The 17,480-nt window shown below is 40.2% G+C and overlaps 1 protein-coding gene across 1 annotated transcript; it reads left to right on the top strand.

Annotated features, from left to right (window-relative positions):
• Nucleotides 1-5,830: 5,830 nt before the first annotated feature.
• LOC109050682 (poly(rC)-binding protein 2) lies at nt 5,831-17,010 on the top strand. The gene is made up of 12 exons (XM_042763244.1): nt 5,831-6,019; nt 6,486-6,612; nt 9,536-9,568; nt 9,673-9,789; nt 11,002-11,133; nt 11,235-11,363; nt 11,636-11,710; nt 11,793-11,834; nt 11,956-12,028; nt 12,114-12,169; nt 15,671-15,840; nt 15,966-17,010. Exons 2-12 carry the CDS (start codon nt 6,520-6,522, stop codon nt 16,000-16,002), a joined length of 957 nt encoding a protein of 318 aa, XP_042619178.1. The 5' UTR covers nt 5,831-6,019; nt 6,486-6,519; the 3' UTR covers nt 16,003-17,010.
• The last annotated feature ends 470 nt before the right edge of the window (nt 17,011-17,480 follow it).

Below are 17,480 nucleotides of genomic sequence, written 5' to 3'. Positions count from 1 at the left end.
CGCCCTTGCTTCGTGCAAGTGCGTGGGGGATTTGCAAGCGCTCTCTGTGAATGCGGACTCTATGCAGTTTGGACCAGGTGATTGTAACGTCACGCTCAAGCCAAAATTTGGCTATGTGCCTAAATCGCTCTCGACACCATTTAGAGCGCAAGTGGTGGCTCTTTCTGCCTTCTCTCCAGAATCGGAGACTTCATTGGACGGCACCCCGAGTCATGTGTTGTGTCCGGTGAGGGCTTTACGACTCTATGTCAACTGCACGGCTGCGTTTCGGCAATCCAAGCAGCTGTTTGTATGCTTCGGAGGCAGCACCAGAGGACGGCCTGTCTCTAAAAAACGGCTGTCACATTGGGTGGTCGACGCTATTGCCTTGGCATATTCTAGCCGTGGTATGGAATGTCCTATTGGTGTTCGAGCCCATTCGACGAGGGCTGTCTCCTCCTCGTGGGCGTGGACTAAGGGAATTTCTATCAAAGATATTTGTATGGCGGCTGGATGGTCTTCGCAGAATACCTTCGCCAGATTCTACAACTTGGACGTGCAGTCATTAGCCTCACAGGTTCTATCGGTGAGTACAACCTGTGGTTCTTCCTGCAACCACTAGCCGCTTGACGGTGCTGGTGGTTTCGACCAGGTCCTGTAGGGAGAGGTTCAGACTGTAACGCCTCATACGGTCATCCCCTATGTGTGCCCAACATTTCCTTCTAATGGTTGTTGCACTGTTTTGCTATACGCTTGTATGTGGGTTCACAGGACTGTGTCATATTTGTATAGCTATGGGGCTGCGTCTCTTTCAGACATGATTTTAAGTAACCTGATTGGTCCCCCTCACGGGAATCTATATCCAATCCCTTCGAGGCATGTCGCAAGGTCGTATCTGATTGGCTGGGGATTAACTTTAACTTTAATGTATACAAGAATTATTTATGATTGCTCTGCCGAGACATGGCGTAGGCCGCCGAGTTCACTGTCTCTCAGGGAACCGAGGTTACGACAGTAACCGGAGACGTTCGCTTGGCTTTTTAACTATAAAACTCCAGAAATGTGTCAAGGTTTTCGTCAGGTCACAGGTGTCGTTTTTAAGTCAAGTCAAGTCAAGTCACTTTTATTGTCACATCACCACAGCACATGTGCCTTGGTGAGTGAAATTCTTGAGAGCGTGCACCAGAAATTGCAGAAACAGTTAACATATAACCATACAGACTTCAACAGGTGAAAATATGCAATATGCACATACATATAGTCAGTACACACAGTGTACTATTGGACATACTTACAGTTAGCACTACAAATTTTACGCAATATGTACATACGTACAGTTAGCACTACACATTATACACTATACACAGAATGTACACATTCTACATTATGTAGACATATATACGCATGAAAATATGCTAAGGTGCAACAGAGTGTACGTGGGCTGGATACAGAAATGTTATGGATGTGCATTGGATGGAATCCAGTGGTAGTAGGTAGATTATTGTATTAAATAGTTCGGTGTTGAACTGTTAAAGTTAAAGTGCAGTGTGTGGTATACCATATTGTGGAGTATGCTGTAGGGTGTATTAGTTCAGACTGTTCATAAGTCTGATAGCCTGAGGGAAAAAGCTATCCCTCAGTCGACTAGTGCGGGATCGGATGCTGCGGAGACGTCTTCCTGAGGGCAGCAGAGAGAGAGCAGTCTGTGGGAAGGATGGCTGGAGTCACTGATGATCCTCCGGGACTTCCTTATACACTGCCTGGTGTAGATGTCCTGGAGGGAGGGAAGCTCATACACTGCATTGTGTATGTGTGTTGGAGGGACCCTTTTCAGAGCTTTGCGGTTGCCAGCAGTGCTGTTTCCAAACCAGGCAGTGATGCAGCCCATCAAGATGCTCTCTATAGTGCAGGTGTAGAATGATCTGAGGATGCTGGGGCTCATTCCAAACTTCCTCAGTCGTCTCAGGAAGAAGAGGTGTTGATGTGCCTTCTTCAGCACTGCATCAGTGTGTGTGGACCAGGTGAGATCTTCACAGATGTTTACACCGAGGAACTTAAAGCTGTTTACCCACTCCACAGGTGTCTTGTCGATGGTGATGGGTGTGTGTTCTCTGCTCTGTCTCCTGAAATCCACCACCAGCTCCTTGGTCTTGTCTATGTTGAGTGAGAGGTGGTTCTCCTGACACCATTTAGTCAGGGTGCTCACCTCCTCTCTGTAGGCTGTCTCATCATTGTCGGTGATCAGGTCTATCACTGTTGTGTCATCAGCGAATTTGATGATGACGTTCGAGCTGTGTGTGGCTGCACAGTCATGTGTGTACAGGGAGTACAGGAGCGGGCTGAGGACACAGCCCTGAGGAGCACCAGTGTTGAGGGTCAGCGGGGATGAAGTGTTGTTGCCCATTCTGACCACCTGACTTCTGCGTGTTAGGAAGTCCAGGATCCAGCTGCACAGAGATCTGTTTATTCCCAGAGTCTGGAGCTTCACAACAAGTGTGGCAGGCACTATGGTGTTAAATGCTGAGCTGTAGTCCACAAACAGCATTCTCACATAGGTGTTCTTATTTTCCAGGTGGGAGAGAGCAGTGTGTAGGGTGAAAGCAATAGCATCGTCTGTAGAAAGGTTGCTACGATATGCAAATTGTAGCGGATCCAGTGAGGCAGGCAGCACAGAGCAGATGTAGTCTCTTTAATTATATGATGTCATTAGGTTGTCGTCTTGCCACCAGCCAATCGCTGCATTGCTGATCGTGGTTTCAAGTATCGATACATAACCCCTTTTAAACCAACCCATGAACGTGCAATTATCTCAGATAACTCAATCCAGCCATACTAATCCAGCCATACTAATCATCAACCAAATTAGCCAGATCCTGATTATGAAAGGATCTGGCTAATTTGGCAGTGGGCAGCCATTTTTATGCTGCGGCGCCCGGGGAGCAGTTGGGGGTTCGGTGCCTTGCTCAAGGGCACCTTCAATACCATGACTTAGGTGCCCTTGAGCAAGGCACCGAACCCCCAACTGCTCCCCGGGCGCCGCAGCATAAAAATGGCTGCCCACTGCTCCGGGTGTGTGTTCACAGTGTGTGTGTGTGTTCACTGCTCTGTGTGTGTGCACTTCGGATGGGTTAAATGCAGAGCACGAATTCTGAGTATGGGTCACCATACTTGGCTGAATGTCACGTCACTTTCACTGATTAGCGTGATGATATCATCTTGGATGTGACGTTTCATCTCGGATGTTATAAGCGACGTACGAAGAACGGGCCCCTTTTCTAACAATGAAACTAATTCAAGAACAATAATGGTATTAAAAATAATAAATATACGTCCCTGTGGACGTAACGTAACTTATTTAAAAAACTAACACTTGAATTGACATCAGCGTGATAAAAACTACATAGAATGACAAAAAACATATTTGGAAAAAAAATTATTTTAAGTAAAATTGTATTATTTAGTTTGTCTCACCTCCCGTTAGATTACATGGAGAGGCTTATGACCTATACTGGGACCAGTCACCTGGGGCGATCGAGACGTTTTGTCTTCGCTTTTCAAGACTTGTGCTGCACACTTGATCAGAATCAGGGGGGCAGGGTTTCATATTTTATTGAAGCATCCCTGGGCGCCGCCATTGGCTAGCGGACCCCCACCTGCTGTTAGCATTCCATTGACTCCCATTCATTTTAGCGTCACTTTGACAGTGAATAACTTTACATCTGAGGCGTTTAAAGACTCCATTTGTCCATTAATTATTTCTAAAGAAACACGAAAATGTATAAAAGGCCCCATTACCTTGTATCTTACGTTATGGCCCCGTAGAAGCAGTTTTTGTAAAAATAGGCTAACGATTGCGTCATAACCTGCCACTCTCTGTCGCACAGTAGAGAAATTACCGTATGGATAGGAGGAGAAGCTCGCAGGCAATCTTTTACTGTCTATGGGGCTATCGGGGGGACGTGGAGGCATGAAGTCAAGGGAGAAGCCCATAGAGAGTCCAGAAAAGACACGGGACAATATTAGTCAACAACGTCTGCAAGATTCGGTGGGTGATTCAGATTTCTCTTGGCACAGCGATTAGAAGACTTACAATTGTGAGACAGGTTGCTCACGTGACATTTACGTCATCAAGCTGAGTTTGAGTCTGCACAGTACGCTCGACCCCCAGGAAGTGCGTGCTTCTAATTGGCTTCACATGTCTCCGTTGAATCCATGGGGTCGCTGTGTCCATTTCTTTTACTGTCTATGATCAGAATACACTTAAAATAAAATGTTTAAAAGATATATTAACTAAGTGGCTTAATTTTTCTTAAAGAGACAAGAATATTTAAACAGTTAGGGCTCTGTAGCCTAATTGTAAGGAGCTTCTGCATGCATTTACACTGCACTTACAAAATGCATAAATAATATTATGAGATTAATGTTTTAAATATGAAATTTAGAACTTTAGAAATTTAGAAATTTAGAGTGTGAAATGATAGAAAAAATAGAATGATACAATTTTTGGGGATACCAAATATTCTTAACTTTTTTCTCAAGTTAGAAAATGATAAAATGCAGTTAAGAAGATGTCTTTTCTTAGGAATGTTTCGTGATCTGGCCCCAGGTTTTAGATCTTGCCTGCAGTAAAACTGTACATCACTGTCAGATGCTGCAAACCGCCCAAACAAAACTCGTCCAGTTAACGTCCACCTCCTTTCTGAGGTCTTCAGTCCAGTCCAGATTAAGATAAACAATAATCAATGACAAAAGCATGCTCCTGATGCTGTAAATCCACGAGGAACTTCTCTCCTCTGCCATAGTTTAGTGTTGAAGTGCTATTCCACTAACAAGTGTGCACTGCGCTCCTTTAGTACATGACTCAATCAGACCAGTCTACTATCAACAGAAAAAACATGATCAGCTGCAAGGTAATCACACATTAACTATTAAAATTATATAATTAGGGTATAGCCTACAGTAGGATTTTCTATATATTAAATTCAATTAGAAAACGTTACACATATTTGTTAAATAGTTTAATTTATCATATATTATGTTAATGCCTAATGTGTTTTTGTCATGATTTTGTCAGAATACTGTTTTGATATGGTTACTGTTTACTATTTTTCGTGTGTGTGTGAATTGTATTAAAACTAGGGCTGTCAAATGATTAATCACGATTAATCACATCCAAAATAAAAGTTTTGTTTACATAATATATGTATGTGTACAGGGTATATATTTATTATGTATATATAAATACACACACATAAAATTATATATTTAGAAAATATTTACATGTATATACATTTATATATTTATATTCTTATATTTTATATTATATATAAATATATTTAATATCTAAACATAACATATTCTTCTTAAATATATACATGCATGTGTGTGTATTTATATATACATAATAAATATACACAGTATACACACATATATTATGTAAACAAAACTTTTATTTTGGATGTGATTAATCGTGATTAATCATTTGACAGCCCTAATTAAAACCAGTTATAAAATACAAAAAAAGAGAATAATACATATAATAATCATATAAATTACAAAAATGTATTGTCCCCGTTCTTTCTACTTTATAAACAATAATTTTACATAACATTTAGTCATTTAGCAGATGCTTTTATCCAAAGCACTTACAAATGAGGACAATAGAAGCAATCAAATTAGATTTCTATTTTATTTTGACCAGTGAACTAGTACAAGCCCCCGGGTCCTTTTCAGAAATCTTTAAATAAGAAGCATATTGTTGTATGTGCTTTCATTATTGTGCCTAAACCGATCCGGGCCCGCATTGGTCTTTCACGGAACGTGCTGCGCGCGGCGCGGGGCGGGGCCAGTGCGCGGTGACGTCAGAAAGGTCGTGGGTGAGAGGTGATCGGGACACATCTTGTTGTCTTTGTAAGAGTGGAGCTCGATCACGCAGCCGTGTCTTCCCTCTTCCCCGAATCCTCTCAAAACTCCCTCCCGAACCTCCCCCTCTCACCCTCCGGACCCTCGGACCCTCTCCCCTTCCCGGAACGCGCGTCAGGTGAGACTTTGCCGCGTTCCGTGCGTTCGTGAGCGCGAGGGGCCTGCAGGCCGCGGGCTAGCGCTAGCGCTGGTGCTAATCAGCGTCGCTGCTCTCCAGCGATCTCAGGCGATGTTTCGCGTTCAGAACAGCAGCGCGTCGTTTGAGTGCTCAGACGGAGGCCGTGAACTCGTTCCGTTCAGAGAGCGGTCCGCCGTCGCTCTGTAACGCAGCTAGTGAACGCACGAGCTAAAGCAGCTTCGCAGCTAACGAGATAGATGGCGTATTTACGAAGAGAAGCCGCAGATGTAAAACTAAACTCGTCTGAGTAACAGGAATCAGCGTCATATTTATAGGAATGGCCTGTTGGTTCAAATGAGTATTTACAGTAACCCGAATTCGTGTTTTTCGGGATAACGTCATGTTTACTCCTCAGCGTGTTTATCACGGGCTTCACCTGTGTGTGTGTGTGTGTGTGTGTGTGCAGGGTGATCGTCGTGAGCACAGATCCGGAGCTCATCATGGACTCAGGTGTGATTGAAGGAGGGCTGAACGTCACGCTCACCATCAGACTGCTGATGCACGGTAAAGAAGTGGGCAGCATCATCGGAAAGGTGTGTTTCTAACAGTGCTGCACATCATATCACAGTATGTTACACTGTCCAGGCGATAGCGATATTACATTGTGATATGAGAGAAAAAATTACAGGCAAAACATTGCAACCTTGTATAAGTAGAAAAAGTGAGGGATTGGACAGACCTGGAAAGTGTTTTTTTATTGTGCCATTGTTTTTCTCATGAGCTAGGCCTGTATGAATTAAATGTTATGTGTTTGAGTTGGCCAGTGCTCCCAAACCTTTTCTAGAGAAAAACATTTTCAAGGCCCCTACTTTTTATTTTTTATTTTTTGGAAAGTCTCTTATGCTCACCAAGGTTTTATTTATTTATTAAAAATACAGTAAACACTGTAATATTGTCAATTTAAATGATCCATTTGAATGTTTTAACCCAGGCTACTGTGTTTCTGTGATGTGCAGCTGTATTTTCAGCATCATTACTCCAGTCTTCAGTGTCACATGATCTTCAGAAATCATTCTTATATGATGATTATTAGAAACATTTCTGATTATTATCAGTGTTGAACACAGCTGTGCTGCACGATATTTGTGAGGAAGGTATTTTTTCAGGATTCTCTTAGTTATGAATGTTTGAGATTATTCTTTGTGTCGGAGCGCTGGAGTTCGTCAGGAATAGAACGAGCATCAGTTTATCTGCATCCACAGCAGAGCATCACGGGCTTCTGTTAGCTTTAGTCTCGTCGCGCTGCTCGCGTCTGCTGTCTACATGACCCCCTGAAATACCGCTCTGATTCCTCAGCTGGTACTGAGAGTCATGTTGAGGTCATTAAGATGCCTAACCCTAGCCACTGGAGTGATTTGTGCTCTATTAATCTGGTCTGTTACGATGCTCTGTGTTTGATTACTGATGTCTGTGTAGTACAGCGTTGCACACAGAGGACAGAAACCTTCAGCCTCGACTCTTTATCGTTATTTGTGTTCAAATTTGCAAAGCGTACCAAATTGAACAAAACTATGCAAAAAGCAGAAAAGCCCTTTCATACATTTTCCCAGCCCTAGAGCACAGGGACTAAGTGTTTTTATTTTGTTACTGTGTTAAGTGTTCTTCATCAGAGGATTTCATTAGTATCTTTAACTTCATACGGTTAGGGCTGGGCGACGTGGCCATCAAAATAACACTTCATATCAGTCGATACCGTCAGTTATCACAATGTTTCAGATCTTTATTTCGTTCCAGTTTAAAGGCAGGTTTTTGCTCCTAAGTGAAACCAGAATGTTAGTTTTGTTTTTTAACTACTCTTTATGGTCAGAACATGACAGACGCTTCATGTTTTTGAATTCTTTACAACAAAATAAATATCTTAAGAGAAAACATTGTCTGTTTTCTATTAAGTTTCTGCATTAAGGTAATAAATTTGATCTGAATATCCCACATGGTGCGGTTTGTGTTAGTGTTTTGAATTAGGGCTGTTCCTAACGATTGTTCTGGTAATCCAGTAATTGGTTGATTATTCTGATGATTGAGTAATCAGATAATCATAATAAAAATTTTTGTGGTTAATAAAAATATACCTAAGCTTTAATGACTTAAAACACACATAATAGCAATAAATCAAAAGCAAGTAATCATGGTTTTATTGAGCAAAACTGTTACTGTATTAAACAATGGAGCTAATTTGGGTTACGCATTATAACCCGTGCCTGCAGAGAGCGCCAGCGGCCTGACGAGTGTTTTTACACTTTAATGTGCGATCTATTCCTCGTTTAATATTGACTCAAATATCCACTTCATCTTTAATATTTGGCCGTTTCTTTAGACAGAATTGCTGCAGCGAGGGCATGTAATGCAGCTGTACAATTTATTGTTTATAGCCACATTTATCTACACAAATTTTGTTTTTCCCCCATTTTTAAAATACTATATGGTATATTATTTCACTTGTTTGCTCACTTGAGTTCTCACATTAGTGTATTCAGGTTTAATGGTTTGATAATGTGTAAGTTTTAGTAATAGAGAGCACCTTTGCTTGTGTTTGCAGATCAGTACATGTTAAATTTCTTCAGTAATTATTAGTGTTGACTAATGTATAGTCTGACTAGTGCTGGTTAAAATAACATCCATCAGTACTTTAATACTCAAGTACATTAAAAATCAAATACTTTTGGGCTTTTACTAAAATAAATCGAAAGTGAGGACTAATATTTTCACTGGAGTAATGTTTTACCTGGTTGTCAGTACTTCTAACTCAAGCCCCTGAGTCTTGTCCATCACTGATGATTAATGGATGAATCTTCACCTCTCACGCCTCAGATTCTTCTGTGAGGCTTTACACGGGTTTCTTTGTGCAACTCGAGGGATTTGTCACATCATGTCTGATTGTAAACGCTACTTATTTGAGGGTTTATATACAGCTGTGTTTGAGATCGCAGAAATGGAAACCTGTCGTGTCACAGCCGGTATAATATATTATCGGTATAATTTGTATAAAAATTATTTCTATAATAAAGACTTTTTAGGAAAAACTGTATTTCAGAATCTTTAGTTTTTAATTATTTTTTAAAACTAAAATAAGGTTTTCATGAACTATGGCCTTAAAAAAACAAAATCCACACAGGGACTCTGTGCTGACACCCCACTTTATATTTAGTTGAATTAATCTTTTGTGTAAATTGATCATTTAAAGTTTTATTTTAAGGTTTTTGAAAAATAATTGGAAATGTAGAATCAAACTGCCTTACATTATTGTACTGGCACAGTGATAATTACCCATAGCACCACCTAGTGGCCAACCAGAACTAATACTGCTGTAACTGGTTTAATGTTGTATGAATGCATCATTAATATGCGTTATATATATAGTATATATATATATATATATATATATATATATATATATATATATATATATATATATATATATATATATAATGTACTTATACATGCGTCTGTGTGTTGCAGAAAGGTGAATCGGTGAAGAAGATGCGAGAGGAGGTGAGGACTGAAGCGTGTGTGTGGCTGTGGTTGTGATGGTTTTCTTCACGTGTTAGTGATGGTCTTTCGAGCCTCTCTGAAGCAGCCTGTTGTTCTCTGTGCAGAGCGGCGCTCGGATCAACATTTCTGAAGGGAACTGCCCCGAACGCATCATCACCCTCGCAGGCCCCACCACCGCCATCTTCAAAGCCTTCTCCATGATCATAGAGAAACTAGAAGAGGTGTTTACTTCTCTAATGTACACCAGAGATTCTCTGTACGATCAGGAACATGCACTCTTTTAAAGTCTTTTAAGCCCCTCTGTACTTGTATACTCCAAAGTCTGTGCACTTTTGCAAAGAGTTTGGCTGGTAATATTAGTTTAATGGCAATATTCAGTGATGTGATGTTCTCTGTGTGGAGTAACGTCTGGCACAGTCACAGCTTGTGCTCAAGACAAACAGAAAACAAAAACAGGTAGCATTAATAGTCATTCATTTTAGATAACAAATGCCATGATGAATTTGAACAGACTTTTATTCTTACTGTAAATTAACAGAACATTAGGTCACGAATATTGTCTCAGAAGTCATGGAACTGTCTTGTTAAAAATGTGTACGAACCCTGTGTAGTGTAGTAAATGAAATCTGATTTCATATCTTCAGAGAAAGGAGTATAAACCGCATTGTTCCTGGGCTGACGGACCTCTGCAAGGAATTAGAATGTAATATTAACATTTACTCAAATACAAAGAGATGGGAGAATATCAGATATGTGTCACGTGCATCAGCTCTTAAAGACACAGCGCTGTTTTTAAGAGAGTTTGTCACTGATGGAAATCAAAGAACGTGCTCTGCTTGCTGAATAACTTCTGTAGCCTGAATAACGATGAATCTATATTCAGTTTCATTGTTTATTCATACAGAATTATGTGAAGATTGTTTTTAGGTTCACTTAAATTAAAACCCTTTTTTTCAAAGCCTATTAAATGTTAAAAATAACTTCTTTCAGTTTTCTAATGTTGAATGGGTTTAATTAAAGGCTTAAATTGAGGGGAAAGTGTTTAATAGAGACCTCAGTAGCAGTGCTGGTGTCAGTGACACTGACCTTCATTGGCTACTTAAAGAGAGAGTTCAGCTTAAAAATGAACACTACCCCATGATCCACTCTTCCTCGAGCGATCCTAGGTGTATATGACATTCTTCTTTCAGACGGATACAATCAGAGTTATATTAATGTCCAGGCTAATCCATCCTACCTGATTTCTCTCATTTAACTGACTGACAGCACTAGTAAATACTGATTACTGCTCAGAGTGCAGCATGGTGTATGTGATGTTGTGTGGTTTATTTTTAATTTTAATTTTGTTAGCTCGAAGTCATTTTAAAGAATTGCGTTTGATTTCTAAAAGAAACTGAGCAGCTGTGGTAAGGTGTGAATGTTGATGTGCACAGGACATCAGCAGCTCCATGTCCAACAGCACGGCCACCTCGAAGCCCCCGGTCACGCTGCGGATCGTGGTGCCGGCCAGCCAGTGCGGCTCGCTCATCGGCAAGGGCGGCTGCAAGATCAAAGAGATCAGGGAGGTGAGCAGATCACTCTGTGTCCCGCTGAAATGTGTAACGCAGGAAAACAAGGGCTTTGTTCGTAGGTGAAGATGACTGTTAAACTCTGTATTTCTGTGTAGTCGACAGGAGCTCAGGTACAGGTGGCTGGAGACATGCTGCCTAACTCTACTGAGAGAGCCATTACGATCGCCGGGACCCCGCTGTCCATCATCGAGTGTGTCAAACAGATCTGTGTGGTCATGCTGGAGGGTAAAACTTCATCATCTCACCCTTGACTCTGGCTGCTGTGCAACACCCGAAACAGAGTTCCTATGAGTCTTCTAAGTTCTGTTTTTTTGGACCCAATAATATTAATCAATCCTTTAGTGCACTGCAAGTTCATGGCTCATCTAAATACACATTTGGCTGCCCACCCAAGTCTCAACAACCATCAATAACTGATACATAGAACTAAAACAACCTGACTAGATAGTTTGAATTATTATTTGACCCTGTCGTCCCTCTGTTCTCGTGTTTTCAGTCGCCTCCCAAAGGTGTGACCATCCCTTACCGACCCAAACCCTCAGGATCGCCTGTCATTTTTGCAGGAGGACAGGTGAGTGTGTGTGTGTTAATGCCACCTGCAGCTCTAGTACGTGTGTGTGTGTGTGATCTCATCTCAAACGTGTGTTTTGCAGGCATATGCGGTACAGGGACAACATGCCATTCCTCAGCCTGATGTAAGAGACACTTCTATTCTCTGTAACTCAGAAGGGTCTGAACCCATTAGAAAACTTACAAATGTAGTGATCTGACTGTTAAATGTTAAATATCTCGGCATGCTGTTTTCTGTCTCCGCAGCTCACTAAACTCCACCAGTTGGCGATGCAGCAGAGTCCGTTTCCTTTGGCCCCCAGCAGCCAAGGCTTCACTGGTAAACCCCTTCTCTCAGACGCTGTTGGTCTGTGTCTGATCTTTTGATTGGCTGATGGAGCTGATTGTGTTCCTCTGTTCTGCAGCTGGTATGGACGCTACTGCACAGACAGGCTCTCATGAACTGACCATTCCAAACGATGTGAGTTTACTGCACCCTTCTGAGAGGAGGGCACAATCTGATGCATATATGACAGTATTAGGGCTGCAACAATGACTCTATAATCACGGTTGGAAGTTATCAACAACAAACGTAATTCTACTGTGCAGAAATCAAGTATAGTTTTAATGATAATTCAAAATATTAAATGGCAATACTAACCGTAGGGAATTTCCTCTTGGTTTACAGTCAAACTGTAACCGTTTCATCCCTGTTTGTAATCCTCAAGCTAGAGTGATCTTGGTGACCTCTTGTAAATCTTCAGGGACCTCTAGTGGGGGTTGTGACCCACTGGTCTAAAAACATGAGAGTGTGACTCGTAAGCGTGTGGTTTGAGAGATGTAATGTGCCGTTTGATGTTGTTGATATAATAACTTCAACTCTAAAGGGAAATGAAAGTAAGAATTATGGTGTTCAGATGTGCCTTGATTACTTCTTACAACTTTTTACTTGGGCTACTTGCAGCTAGTATTAGTTTTTTGCTGTGATATTGAGAATTATTGCTATCGAAATTGTGGTATCATAGCAAAAAAATAATCCAACTACCATTCACACGTTTGGATTCAGTAATTTATTTCTTTACTACTATTTTTTTTTTTTTAGTAACTCTTGTATTATTGCAACTCAGTTTTTTGCCACAAAGATAGCCCTAGATGCTGACATGGCAATAAAAATCAGTTACTACTACTGCTTTATTGTTAGCACTTTTATCCAGCAAGACACATTAATTGAATCAGAAGTGACCGTAAAGACATTTATTATGTTACAAATGATCTCTATTTCAAATCAATGCCATTCTTTGGTATGGTGACTGGGCAGGGACATGTTTATTGGTGGCTATGAGGTAGTAAGTAATGGGAACATCATAGTATTTTGAGGCCATGACGTTAGGACCGTTGCTGTTGATTATAGTGGTAAATGAGTAATCTGCCAGTTATCTTGACGATTAATCTGAATCCCTGATTAACATTCGTTTGATAGTTAATTATTAAATCTTGCCAAACTATGTCATTTGAATGGTCACTCAATATTAAAAATTGTCACCAAGGCTGTATGAAATGCTCCAGTAATTATAATTCCTTGATTTGTGTGAGTAATAACAGAAACATGCCATGAGTTATGATAACCATTTTATGAAATCGCAATGAATACTAATCTGCCATTTGGAGAAATTATGTGTAAATGTGAAGTTCACAGATAATTATCATTTCTATCTCATTTCTATTTATTTGTGCGCTCTGTTTGGCACTTGTTGGTGGAAAAACAATGCAGTGTGAATTTATGCATCATACATATTCAAGTTATTTTTCACATACTGTAGACATCGATGTCAGACCTGTGCTTAATGCGGTTGCAAGTCAAGATTAAAAGTAATGAAGAATCTAAAAGTGAATCTGTGAAAGCTGGATGTTCACCCTTTCATATACTGCAGCATTAAAATGTGCTGTTGTGGAGTCCATTTCTGAAATGATGACGGACAACAGCAGTGTTTTTCAATCTTTAATGTGAAGTGCTTGCACACAGTTGATAGATTTTGCCGTTTATTGTTCGCACCCGTATCTGTGCACTCCAGTGTCATTTTGCCGAATACCTGGTACACTAAAATGTTACTCAGATTTACTCCCAGTAATCGTGACAGCCCTACATAACATAAATTTGTGGGAACATGATAATGTTGTGGCCACCAAATCATTTTGTCGAGGTAACATCCTGATGTCGTAGCCTGTTGTTTAACTGATGTTTCTGATGGACACTAGTTTAATGTGGAAACAAACCTTGAAGCGATCGTGTCCGTTCCCAGTCACTGTACTTTTGAACTTTCTATCCAAATCCTAAAAAAAAAAAATCTAGGACTATTTCCATAAAAGTGTATGATAATAACAGTTTCCACAGCATTGATGATGATGATGATAATAATAATTATAAAATATCTTGAGCAGCAAATCAGTATATTAGACACTTAAGACTGAAATAATGGCTGCTGAAAAATTAGGGATGTAACGATGAACCGTGAGCCGGTTGAAAATCAATTCAAATATGTGACTGTTCAAATCGGTTGAGATGCTAAAACAAAATCATGATTCAATTAGGGGTAAGAGTTTATATGAGTTCATGTCTGAGGGGAACTTACTGTCTTTAGAAATCATCTTGCCTCTGTATGAAGCATATTAAAGTTCATAAGTGCAGCGCTGCTTTGTTTACGGCGGTATCCGAGGAAACGCTTTAAGCTCCACCTGCTGCAGTGTTCATAAGCGCTTCGTTTACGGCGGTAACCGAGGAAACGCTTTAAGCTCCACCTGCTGCAGTGTTCATAAGCGCTTTGTTTACGGCGGTAACCGAGGAAACGCTTTAAGCTCCACCTGCTGCAGTGTTCATAAGCGCTTTGTTTACGGCGGTAACCGAGGAAACGCTTTAAGCTCCACCTGCTGCAGTGTTCATTAGTGCTTTGTTTACGGCGGTAACCGAGGAAACGCTTTAAGCGCCACCTGCTGCAGTGTTCATAAGCGCTTTGTTTACGGCGGTAACCGAGGAAACGCTTTAAGCGCCACCTGCTGCAGTGTTCATAAGCGCTTTGTTTACGGCGGTAACCGAGGAAACGCTTTAAGCTCCACCTGCTGCAGTGTTCATAAGTGCTTTGTTTACAGCGGTAACCAAGGAAACGCATTAAGCGCCACCTGCTGCAGTGTTCATAAGCGCTTCGTTTACGGCGGTAACCGAGGAAACGCTTTAAGCGCCACCTGCTGCAGTGTTCACAAGCGCTTTGTTTACAGCGGTAACCAAGGAAACGCTTTAAGCTCCACCTGCTGGCTGAGAGTGAATCTGCGTCTCGTTCAGCTCGTCTGCTGTTTCTGTTTCATGCAGATATTTTTTATGTATAGTTTCACAAAACTGAAGTCAAACCATTCTGTTTTTGCTTCAAATTTCGAGATTATACAATCTAGTTTAGATTAAAAACTGCTAATCTTTGTTTGGATCATGATTAAAATGCAGTGGTTGCCTCTCATTTTAAATGGAAAGATCACATACAAAGCCTTATTTTGTTTATATGAATAGATATCTTTTCTTTGTTACTTATTTTAATAAGGGCTTGTTTAAAAATTGTTTTATTTACATGTATATCATTTTATTTAGCAGACGCTTTTATCCAAAGCAACTTACATATGAGGACAATAGAAGCAATCAAAACCAACAAAACCAACAAAAGAGCAATGATATGCAAGTGCTATATTAGTATATTATAGTATTATTTCAGTTTCACAAAGAAACGTGCAGCATTTTGTCCAAGCAATAATAAAAGGACACATTTAATTCATAATTTGTCTTAATCTAAAAAATTGTGAATCGAATCATGGAATCTAATCGTGAGTTGAGTGAATCGTTACATCCCTACTGACAATGCAGGCGTCACAGGAATGAATGACATCTTACAGTGTGTTCAAATAGAAAGGTTATTTAAAGTGGCAATAATGTTGTTCCTGACAGTTGATTGGCTGCATCATTGGCCGTCAAGGTGCCAAGATCAATGAGATTCGTCAGATGTCAGGGGCACAGATCAAGATCGCCAATCCAGTGGAGGGCTCGACCGACCGGCAGGTCACCATCACCGGCTCACCTGCCAGCATAAGTCTGGCCGAGTACCTGATCAACGCACGGTAACGACTCGTTCTGCTACTGAACCGGCTCTGTGTGCTGTAGATGTCCATCTGTTCGTTTTATCTCAGCTGACTGTAAACCATGCACACGCGTGTAAAGACCCCGTCTTCTCTTGTGATTTCAGACTGTCATCCGAGGCTACAGGAATGGCCGCGAACTGATGCTCTCCGCCCCCACACCACCCCTTTTCTCTTCCTCCATCACATTTACGCTCTCTAAGTGCAAAACGGAAACCAAGTATTTTCAACCTCTCTTTTCCTTTCACCCACCCCAAGCTATGCTTCATGGATATACACAAGTATTTTATTTATTTATTTCATGAAAATGTTTTTAAAGTCCCTTTGCGTACAGTTTTTAATGTCTTTTTTTCTTTGCATATTTTGTCAGTTAACATTACCGTATGGAAGTTACAGTGGAGACAGTGGAAAAATCTGAAAACATATACATGTTTTTGTTATCTCAGATTTTTTCTTATAAAAACAGAAAAAAATAAAAAAGAGAGCAACTATAAATGATAGATTGACCGCTTTCCCTGTATCAAAGATTTATTTATTTTAATTTAACTCTAGGAAGTTACAGATTTTTAAAATCCTAGAAATGAGCTTTAGAGGATAAGCTCTGTTTTTCTGCATCAGATCGATTTGAATCTGTGAGCTGTTTCAGGTGACTTGTTTTGTTTATTTTTTATGGGGGGACGTTTGAATATGTGTCATTCCTCAATATTTGTCTTTTGTCTTTTCTTTATCCTGAAGTTGGAGATTTTGTTAGAGGGAGGGATGGGAGATGCTGCAGTTTCTGCATTAATGACATTACTGGTATAATAATGAGTTGAAAATATTTCTTTTAGAGAGAATATTTTTTTTAACCCTGTGGTGTAGAGCCCAGACTGGAGGAGTCCCACTTGACGTTTATATGATGATGCGACTGAGTTACTGATCAATTACATGACTAGAAGGAACTTTCTAGAATTAACACTAGTTTCCTCTCTACTCTGCTTGAGTAATAGTTATGGTTTTTTTTTTGTTTTTATTTTTTATTTTTTGTTTTTCTTGTGGGAGGAAGGAAAACCTAAAACTTTTTTGTGCACGTTTTCAGAATATTGTAGATTTGGAGTGCAGCTGGAATGAAGAATTAAACTTGCAAAATTAAAACATGAAATGCTAAAACTATGACATGCTGTTGTGTGTGGTGCTTTATGTGATTATATATATTTTGAGAAAATATATGTTGAGAAAATGACTCATTCAAAACAGCATTTCCAGGCCTGGAAACAAATGTGAAAAATAAACACCAGGAAGTTTTGGAAAGGGTCATGGAAATTTGTTAAATAACTGTATAATGTTTCATTGATAATTGGGTCAACTACAATACTCAATCAGATTTTATGTGAGTTTTACAGTATTACAACCAATCAAACACACTTCTGTTGCTCTTATGGATGTAATGGCCAATCAGAGTGCTCCGATGAAAAAAAGGTTTGTTCAGTTCTGTCTGAAACTTAGCAATGATCTCCTCATCCTGAACCAGTGCAGATACAACGCAAGTAAGAGTTTAATTTCACAATGCAGACAGCTTCTGTGATTATAGCTGCTGCTTAAACTTAGACCCTAACTTATGGACTGCTTCAGTGGTCGGAAAT

Source organism: Cyprinus carpio, chromosome A9, assembly GCF_018340385.1.
Source record: "Cyprinus carpio isolate SPL01 chromosome A9, ASM1834038v1, whole genome shotgun sequence".
Lineage (NCBI taxonomy): Eukaryota > Metazoa > Chordata > Actinopteri > Cypriniformes > Cyprinidae > Cyprinus > Cyprinus carpio.
This window is presented reverse-complemented; position numbering and strand designations above follow the sequence as displayed.